The 10904-nt window shown below is 29.0% G+C and overlaps 1 protein-coding gene across 1 annotated transcript in view; it reads right to left on the bottom strand.

The window, feature by feature from the left end:
- Nucleotides 1-4053: 4053 nt before the first annotated feature.
- The window catches only part of LOC117167445 (cytochrome B5-like protein), an 8755-nt gene continuing 1904 nt past the window's right edge, over nt 4054-10904 (bottom strand). Inside the window, exon 2 of the mRNA XM_033352394.1 lies at nt 4054-5009. Coding sequence (XP_033208285.1) covers nt 4502-5009 — 508 coding nt within the window. The 3' untranslated portion in view covers nt 4054-4501. The remainder of the gene's footprint in view (nt 5010-10904) is intronic.

The following is a 10904-nucleotide window of genomic DNA, read 5'->3' as shown; positions in this document are numbered from 1 at the left end:
CCCTTTTCACGAATTGTATTTCAAAATAATCGGCCTACAGAGACCTACATGGTTCAAATCGTCTAATATTAAATCTTAAAAAGCTTAATAATTTCATAGGCACCCAGCATTTCAAATTATAAGATATTAGAACCGCTAAGACTTTGATTCATCAAGGATGTTTTATGACATCCTTAGATCTGCAAGATGCCTATCATCTGGTACCTGTATCAAGCGAAAGTCGCAGATACATTTCAATACAATTACAATACAATACATTTCTTGGAAGAAAGGTCCAGGTTCAATTCCGGTTGATTCATTTATAGTAGATTGGTCACAGTATTTCTTTTACGCGTTTTCTCCGTTTCCTTTAATTTTAAAAATATTAAGGAAAATCAAGACTGAGGGGTCCCGAGGTATCATTATTGTTCCTCAGTGGTCTGCACAGCCATGGTATCCACTATGCATATCAATGTTCGAAAGCGAACCAATTATTTTCAAACCCTCTATTAATCTATTACGCTCCTCAAATAGAACCCCACATCCTCACTGGTCTCAGCTTTCCCTGGTGGCAGGAGTGTTATCAGGGATGCCTTAACTTCAAGAGACATGCCTGTAGAGACGATCGTTATTTCAGTTGCATCGATCAGTAGATCATCACTGCGACAATACAAGGTGCCAATTCGAAAATGGTGGCAATTCTGCAAAAATCATAATATTAGCGTTTTCGGGGCATCAGTTTCGAACGTCCTTCAGTTTCTGGTAGCAGAATTTAATATAGGAGCATCATATGGTTCAGTAAACTCTTCAAGGTCAGCTATAGCTCTTATTCTAGGGCCTGAAATTTAAAAAGATTCAAGGGTTAAGAGATTTTGTAAAGGCATAGCCAACTTTAGACCACCTCAACCCAAATACGCATCAATTTGGGACCCAAAAATTGTATTAGATTTTTTAAGGAAATGGGTTCCCAATGACAAAATTTCTCTTGCAAAAATATCGCAAAAATTTATTGGTTTACTCGCTCTTGTAACGGATCAAAGGATGCAAACATTATCCCTAGTCGATTTAAGAGACGTGCGGAATCTAGAGGAGAAAATTAAAATTAAAATTCCTGCAAGAATAAAAACATCAGGACATAATAGAAAACAGCCAGTGCTTGTGGTACCCTTCTACGGTGAAGAAAACATATGTCCTGCTTTAGCTTTATTGACTTATATTGATAGAATATATTCTTATAGAATAAGTCATTCATAAGAATATTATTGGAAATAAAATTTTTAAAATTCAATTTGAAATGAAGGTTCAGTGATATTGAAAAACTTACCCATTTTAAATTATAGAAATTCTAAATTGGTTAAGAAAATACTTTTCTATGGAAATTTATGTATTACATTTTTTTCAACTATTATTATTTATTTTTATTTTTACTTAAAAAATGAGGTTCATTAACCTCTCCAACGAACGGTGAACTGTTGACAGATTTTCGTATTTCACAATGAAAAAAATATATAAACAGATATCACATTTACTCCTTATAGATTTTGAATAACAGTATCGTAATTTATCATTTAAAATGATGAAAATGTCAAATTGTCCAGAACAAAACGGATGTTTAACAAAAATATAATATCTTTCTTTGTTTTGGAAAATAATTCGAGAAAAGTAGTTTTATGTATGAAAAAATCAAATCAAAAGACCAGATGACACAATTAACAGTTGAATTTATCTAAAAGCATATCTCAGTTTCTTCAAAAATAATTGATCAAAGCAAAAACTAATGGCAGCCACCTTGCTCCTAGAAATAATAAGAGATAAAATTATTATGTGGTCATACAAAAATCTAATATCTATGATATTTATTTATCTTTTTCAATTTTCTCGTTATCACACTAACTTCCTTATCACAATTACTTCTATCAACTCGAAAATAGTAGAAGTTGCATTACTGAGTTAAAATTTTTAAAAGTATAGAAAGACGTTCTCATGGATTTCTTTATTTTAAACAGGCGAAGATTATAAATACTTCAATTTAAAAAAAATTTTTAATCCCTAAAATCATAAATATTTTTAATATAATTTTTAGATAATTATAAAATTTAGTTTTGATATACATAACAAAACTAAAACGTGGTCTCGCAATCCATAACCGACAATTGATTGAACGAAAACCTCGACGATATCATATCTCGAGTCGAGTCCAATCATTGTGGTAATATTTAAATGCAAAGAAAAAATCATAAAGTCACTGAATTTTTGTGCATTATCAGTAATTGGTGCATTTACCTTATACTACTGCGCATTAGTTTTTACGCTTTGACATGTATATAAATACTTCAAAATCGGTTTAAAGCTAACTGAGCTTAACCTAGGAAAATTACTCAGCATATAAAATGGAAAATGAGTTTAGGGAATTCTATAAACGTATACAAATTATCACTAAAAACCTTTGTTATAACTATACAAATTCCTGGCATCTAAAATTCTTGAAGCCGAATTGTTAATCTTGAAGGTTCACAATATTAATGAAAGTAGAATTCTACTATTAACTGATCTAATAAACTTTTTGCTATTTGAAGTGCTTACAATATTATTTACTTCATAATTACTATTATCACAAGGTGGCCGAAAAACTTCATTTTAAAAATTCCATGACTTCTCCCTAATTTTTCATAAATAAATTTTTCATTTTACTTGAGCATTAATCCTCAAATCTCAGCATATTAATTTTGCACAATTTTTAATATGGTATCTTTTATAAACAGAAGGAAACAATTTCAGATTAGAATTTTCAGATTATTAATTTATTCACATAAACTAATACCTCTTTTCTACCATTAAAATGAATTTTCAATTCAAAATAAAAATTTTGCTGTCCAAATAGACGAATTTTAAACAGAAACGTTGATTTTTCGGCAAAAAGTATGACTTTCGAACAAGATGCTTGAATTTTTCAGAAAAGAAATACATTTTAAACAATACAGTTGATTTTGAACAATTACTGAAATTTTCTATTTACAACGACAAATTTTCAATTCAATAATCCAATGTTTGAAAAGAAATTAACCTTCCACCAAAAATAGTTTCAACTTCGACCAAAAAGTTGAATTTTCAATCTTAAAAGTCGAAGGTTTGAAAAACAGTTTTGATAGACTTTTAATTTAATTTAATATTTGAATTTTAGTTGACTTTTAAATAAAAAAATATTTATTTATAACAAAAAAGTTAATTTTGAATAAAAAAAGATGAATTTCATCAAAATAGTTGAATTAGTAAAAAAATTATATTTTTACCAAACAGTTAGGCCTTAAAGCAAAACAGATTAACTTTTTTCTTAAATAGTTAAACTTTTAACCATAAAGTTGAATTTTTAATCTATGCAGATACTTTTTCAAGCAAGTGGTCGAATTTTTTAACAAAAAATATTAAGCTTCAATCATAAGGAGTTGCATTTTTTACTATATATAAAATTCTCAAGCCAAAAAGGCGAAATCTTCAAATGACTGTTGAATATTCAACCCTAATACTTATATTTTCAACAAAGTATGTAATAGTTTATATTTTATCCAAAAAAGATTAAATTTTTACATAAGAAATCAATTTTAAAATAAAAATGGCGAATTTTGAACCAAGAAGATTAATTTTGTACCACGAAGACACATTTTTAACCAAATGTATGAATTTCAAACCAATAGTTGAATTTTCAAACAAAATAGTCAATTTTCAACAAAATACTTGCACTTTTCACCCAAATGGAAGAAATGTCAAATTGAATGTCGAATGTCGAATTTTGAATAAAATAGTTAAGTTTTGAACCAAAAGGGATGAAATTTGAACCAATGTGGTGAAATTTGAATTTAAAAAATATATATATTTAACAAATTATTTCAAGTTTTATCGAAGTAGATGAATTTTCAATTAAAGAATATCAATTTTCAACAATATATTTAAACTTTCATTCAACAAGATAAATTTTCAACGAATAATGTAATTGTAGATATTTCAAAAACGAACAAATTAATTTCTCATAAAAAAAGTTAAATTACACTAGTTAATGCGACTTTCAAAAAAGACAAAATTTCTAGAAAATTTCAAACAAAGTTTTTGTATTTTCAAACAAATTATAAAATTTCTAACTAAAATTATAACTTTTAAGCAATTATCAGGCAACTGCAAAGAAAGAAGTAGAAATAGAATTATAAGGCAAATTTATAAGGTGATTTTTTACCTTTGATAGATATTTAAAATACCTCTCAAAGAAACTTCCTAACTTTTGGAAGTTTTATTTCAAATCCTTAAATTTTCCTGGCCAATGAAACTTCCTGTCTTTCCTGATGACCAGGTTTTCCCTGACCTACAGCCACCTTGCTAGCATCAACTAAATTCAGTATTAGTTACTGCCGATATTTCTGCTCTAAGTGAAAGCTGATCGATTTAAATCTCCTTCTAATTTAAAACTGATCCTCTAGCTACGAAAAAATATTTTCCACTATATTTTCGATTGTGAGTTAGACAAATTAAATGTTTAGTAATCAACAATTTTGACACCACCAGGAATTCGAAATATCCTTTCTTCTGGAGGAAGTTCTCCAATTAGGTATCTCTGGAGAATCTGTTTGGCTTCCTTAGAGTGTCCGGTACCAATGAATGCTAGAGTGGCATCCCGTCCAGCATACTCAAGCAGAATGTCCTGTCCACCAGGATGGTTCTTGACGAAATCCGTACAATTGTAGACATAGTCGTAAATGGCTATCCAACAATCGTCGGACGTGTCGTGCCAGGCTACATCTGCGAGGGAAATTGTTTCCAGCTTTTCATCCTCTTCTCGACTTTGTTTTCTACTTTGCTTTCTCATCTGATCCTTGAAATCCTTTCTTGTTTCAAAATTCCCATTTTCATTTTCCAGAACTGGAGTCGTTCTCTCATTCCCAAGTTGCTGGATGGAGAAATCGTCCTCTGCTTCTGGCCCGTGCAAATTCAGGGCTCTAAAGGTCGACCTCAATAGATCCATCTTATCCAGAATGCTGTCTTCCCTTTAAAACGATCATCAGTTTATTCAGAGAATATGAGCAGTATAAAAATATCGAATGCCTTTAAAATAGGATAATTTTATATCATAAACATACAAGGTTATATAAAATTTCAAGTCACAAATCTTCTGAGTTCAAATTGAAAAACGAATGTTTTAATAACTAAAAAATTAAAAACTCAGAGCATTCAAAGCTATCTACTTGACAATTTAAAATTACAATATAATGCTTTTCCGAAAGGTTTAAAAATTGGACAGTTACGAATTACATTAACTGAAAATTTTTCTTACTCTTTTTACCAAGTTAAAAAAGGTAAATCATAAATATACAATTCATGTACATATAATTTTTTTTAGATATAGCTGAATGTTTTAATTTTTACATTTTTCTAATGAGCTTTTCCTCTGGTTTAGAGTATGCAGTTTGAACCAAATTAGGAGGATAAAATCATGGTCCTATTTTACAAAAATTTTAATTTTAAGAAGAATTGCGCATTGCACATTGAAAATTGAACATGTTTAAATTTAGATATTCAATACCCATGGTCTACAATCTGGAATTCTTCAAAACTCGATCACTTTAATCTGTAAGCTTGAAACTGTGTGACAATTGAAAACTATTTAAACATGAAAAAGTTCGAAAAGTCAACAGCTTGAAATTTAAAACTTTAAAAACTTAAAAATTCTAATTAAGAAATTAAAGTATAAGGTTATAACATAATGAAAGATTTACCCTTAAAAATGTTTAAATTGATAATCCGAAACTAAAAAATTCAAATGAAACACTCAATATATAGTCCAGGCATCTGGCTTTTACATGGTATTAAGTAGCTAATACGCGCTTTTTACTAAAACGGTTTATTAAAGGGTCCTGATTAAAATTCCAAGTTTTATAGAAATGACACCCATGCGCCCCGGAGATATTTTTGATAAAAGTCTTAAAAAATCATATTTGTATATACTGTCCCGCACATGGGATTTTAGAACCAAATTGTCAACCTCAAAAATAAACTAGAAGACATTCTAAAAAATTTGAAGGTAAAATAAACCTTCTATCTTCAATAGGTGCCGATTTATGGTCCTTCAAAGAACCCTGATTTTTTTAACAAAGAGGCGAAAAAACCCCATTCTGAAGTTTGTATCTGTACTTTGGAACCTATTAGCTTTTCGAAAAAATATTCAAAACTTTAATTGAAGTAGAGGCAAATTCAAGTAATTATAAAAAATGCAATGATCTAGTCACAATAGGTCATAAGTTATAGCCTCACAAAGTTTACAACTTTTGACCTATTTTTCAGCGCAAATTACTCCAGTTCAGTTTTTTCAAAAATTTTCGCTTCACGGTGAAGCTACGTATGGTGCAAGAGAAAAAGTTAAAGGACAGAAAATTATGCGTAAATATAAAAAATATAACCTTCTAGTCTTCATAGATCAAGAGTTATGATTCTTAAAAAAAAAAACCGAATTTTTATGCTATTTTGAGCTATTTGTAGCCAAAAAATTTTCTTTCAAAACAGCTCGTGTTGTGCATATCTCAGAGATAAACGTCAATAGAATAAACTATAGAGGACTAAATTATGCGTAAAAAAAAATAAAATGTTTTAGTTCATATAGGTCCCGAGCTATGACCATAAAACTTTGACCCTTTCCATTCGGAAGGCTCTGTATGCACTGGATAAAAAACAATCAATTGTTCAACAATTGCTAAACTAATACACTTCATTCTATCAATTGAGTGAATATTTTCTGTATTCACTGTGTGAAAATTACTTCCAGAATATGTTTTTTGAAATGAAATGACAAAATACAAACTAAATGATTTTGCATTGTTTCTTTATTATTTAGAAAAAAATATTATTAAAGGGATTATTTTTATAACAATGTATTATTTTATGTCAAGAAATGTTTTATGTTAATTGCTGATGATAAAAAAGAATATAAACAAATTTATACATAATAATGGAAGTGATATAAAAAACTAATTAAATAATGACTAACTGATTGAATGATAAATTACTTAAAATTTATAGATAGTCTATTTCGTAGCATCTTGAGGATTGTTTTTTAAAATGAACTCTTTTCCAAACCACCCTGGAGGTACAGTATAAGGTGCTTTTTTAATGATTTTCCCAATAGGACGATTCCACCCTGTAATATTTTTAATCCACTAGCTCAATTTAGTCTTACAATGCTATTATTATTTTATTTTATTATATTTTCTACTATAAAATGCTAAAAATAGGTGGTTTTTATAATTAAATGTCACTTTTAACATATATTTTTAATAATATATTTATATTATAACCAAGTTGCACGATTACTGAGACCGTCACAATTACTGGAACATTCCCCTTAAATACATTAAATATGCTCACAAATGATAGAGTGAGGTGTATTATTTGAACAATTGTTGAACAATTGATTGTTTTTAAACAAAGAAATTTAATTTTTAATGAAATACAAACGCATATATGCCACAAAAATTCTCAAATATGGTCGCAGTACATTTTCCAGTACATAGAGAGCCTTCCGAATGGAAAGGGACAAAGTTTCATGGTCATAACTTGTGACCTATTAGAGCTAAAACATTTTATTTTTTTATTTTGCGCAGAATTTAATCCTCGATCATTTATTCTCTCAACGTTTTTCTGTAGGATATTTACGAAACGAGCAGTTTTAAAAACATTTTTTTGTCTACAATTTGCTCAAAATAAATTTTTTTTTCTTAAGAGTCATAACTCTTCATCTATGAAGTTTAGAAGATTATATTTTCTTTAGATTTATTTATAATTTCCTGCCCTACAAATTTTTCTTTTGCACCACTTACGTAGCTTCACCGAGCAGCGAAGTATTTTGAAAAAATTAAACACGAGTAATTTGCGCTGAAAAATAGGTCGAAAGTGGTCAACTTTGTAAGGCAATAACTTTTAAACTCTTGGGGCTAGATCATTGCATTTTTTTAGAATTACTTGAATTTGCATCTACTTCAATTAGAGTTTGAAATATTTTTTTCTTAAAATTAACAAGTTCCAAAGTACAGATACAAACTTCGTAATTTGGGGTTTTCGCCTCTTAAAAAGAATTTAGGTTCTTTGAGGGACCATAACTCGGCACCTATTGAAGATAGAAAGTTTGTTTTATCTTTAAATATTTCAGAATTTCCTGTACAGTTAAATTTTGGTGTTAATCATTTTGCGCCAAAATGCCATCTGGCGAGTCAATCTACGCAAAAACGATTTTTTAAACCTTTTTCGAAAGTATCTCCGGGACGCACGAGTGTGAATTCTAGAAATCTCGGAATTTTTGATCAGGACCCCTTAATAAACCGTTTTAGCACAAAAACGCGCATTAACTACTTAATACGGTGAAAAAACCTTTTTTCGTACGAGGTGCCTGGACCTATAATGCTACTTCAAAACACTTGAAAATCGAACGGATTCAATCTCAAAGCCTTAAGACCAGAGATTTCCAAACTAATAATTTAAAATTTTATACTTACAATGAACAATTTTGAATATCACCAAATGCAAATGAAACATTTGCAGAATTAAGTATAGAAACTGTGCAATTTTTAATCAAAGGTCTTAGAAATTCAGCTATTTCAAAATAGAAACTTCTGAAGGTTCAAATTTAAAATGTTTAAATGCAACCCAAAAGTGCTCGCACATCCAGTTTCTCTTTCGTACGTGTTGTGGACCCCCCCCCCCCCACCGTGGTTATTTTAAGTTAAGAAACAAACACTAGTTTATAGTTTTCAATTATTTCCCTTCCTAAACTACATTAATTTCTCAGATTCCTAATTATTATTTTTACCAGATTTTATCTTGTGAATTTTAGACAAATTTTCAAAACGAAATAGAAGAAAATCGATAAAAATAACATTTATTGAAACAAAGTACACTTTATTGTTAAAAATATTGTTCTTTTAAGTTCAGTTAGAATGTTAAAAACATTTCTTTTGAGATTATTATGGTTTCTGAGCTTCAAAGTGGAGAAAAATTGAGATTTATTTACAAAATTGAAGAAGCATAATTTTTTGTATTTATACCATTTCAAAAAGGTAAATTAAAATTTCTTTTTATATTTCTTTCTTAATTGTATTTTACTTACTTGATGCAACATTAAGAAATCATTTAAATTTGTAATTCATTTTTTTTTCCTTAAAAATTTGAACTGCCTAAAACATTAAATATACAGGGTATACACGCTGGGGCTTACCAAACTGTATGCAATCCGTTTTGCAAGCAAATGCTATTCTTATGGTAAGCAGTGTTCAAGTTAGTAATAAATATTTAAGAAATAACATTGTAACCATAATCCAGATTGATATATAATAATTGTTAGAAAAATATACTTGAATAATCTTGTTAGGAAATAAGCGAAATAATTATTTTCCTGTTTGCAATTATACTATACTTTAACTTCTTTAAAATTGAAATTTATTAGCGTCCTGAAATTCGGGAGTGGTCCATCCTCTTTTCCAACTCCTGCAATTTTTCAGGGCGTTTAGACGCAGCCATAAGTTTACAAATGTCAGGCAGACAATTTTTGAAATTAGAAATAAAAATATCTTGCTCTCAAAAATGCGTAACACGACTTTCTTCTTCCTTGCTTTAAACACATATTTAAAAAATAAACTGGATGTGCAAACACTTTGCGGTTGAAGCTCATTCAAGCTAGTTACCCATGAAGTTAATAAATAAAGATGATTGAAATTCAAGTATTAAAATTTATTTAAAACTTTTGAATCTATCTAATGCAAAATTAAATTACTTTATATGTGAATCATTTTACTTATTTAATTATTTAAAAGCATAGAACACATGATATGGTCAATAAGTACAGCTGCGATATTTGCTTAGGTATTAGAACTGCGCAAAGTGGTTGAAATTAATTAAACTAACTTAGCCCTATGGAGACTAGATAAAGGCTCTGACTAAGTATCCCGGACAGGTTTCTGGCGACAAGACACATTTCTGCTTTATATGATAATTGAGCGCTTCCATATTCAAGAAAATTTAATTTACCTAACAAATTATTGTATTGTATTTTGTTAATTTAATTTACCCAATTGGTTTTTCCTTTAAATAAGCTTTCACATTTTACGTACTTTTTTATAAAAGCCAGGTGGAGATTCCTGTCAGTTTAGAAGAACAATCGAATGTCAGTTTATAATAATTAATAGGGAGATAAAAGCGAATATCCGGGTTTGTTGATTCAAAGATAACAACAATGTTGAATGAGGTTACTGCGGTTTTCGAGTGGACGTGCATATAAAATCTAGTTCATAGGAAAATCGACCTCATTTTCAGCGAGATATTTCAAATTACATTTCGAAAATTCAATTAATTCACTCAAAAGATTTCTTATGCATGTTATCAAGTTAGAAAAAAATTATTTAACTGTTTATAATTATTACACTTCTTATTTACATTTTATTTCCAAAAATATACTTTAATTTTCTATTTAAAAGTATATCTACTGAGCTTTTCTGGCTTAGAGAGTGTGTGATTTTTATCATAGTTTGAGATTAAAATCATGTTTCTGTAGTACAATAATAACAGTATTAAGTAATATAAAAAATGCTGCAATATTAAAAATGGAACTGGTATATTGGTTTTATTAATGAACATAGAGCAAATATCATCAAGGGACTTCATATTTGTTTATCGAATTGGGAAAATCTATTTTAAAGCTCAAATTAAAATTATTGCTATGACAGTGATTTAATTAAGAATACAGAATAAATTGAGCAGAACAGTGTTTTCTGATTCTCCCCTGAGGTCTGGCAGAATATATGAAAGCATATTTGAATTTAGAATTTTTACATTCTCTCCATTGCCATTGAAACAGTTTCGTTGTTTGGTTTCTACGAACGGAATTTACCACATTTTTTTAA

Source organism: Belonocnema kinseyi, chromosome 2 (assembly GCF_010883055.1).
Source record: "Belonocnema kinseyi isolate 2016_QV_RU_SX_M_011 chromosome 2, B_treatae_v1, whole genome shotgun sequence".
Classification (NCBI taxonomy): Eukaryota; Metazoa; Arthropoda; class Insecta; order Hymenoptera; family Cynipidae; genus Belonocnema; species Belonocnema kinseyi.
This window is presented reverse-complemented; position numbering and strand designations above follow the sequence as displayed.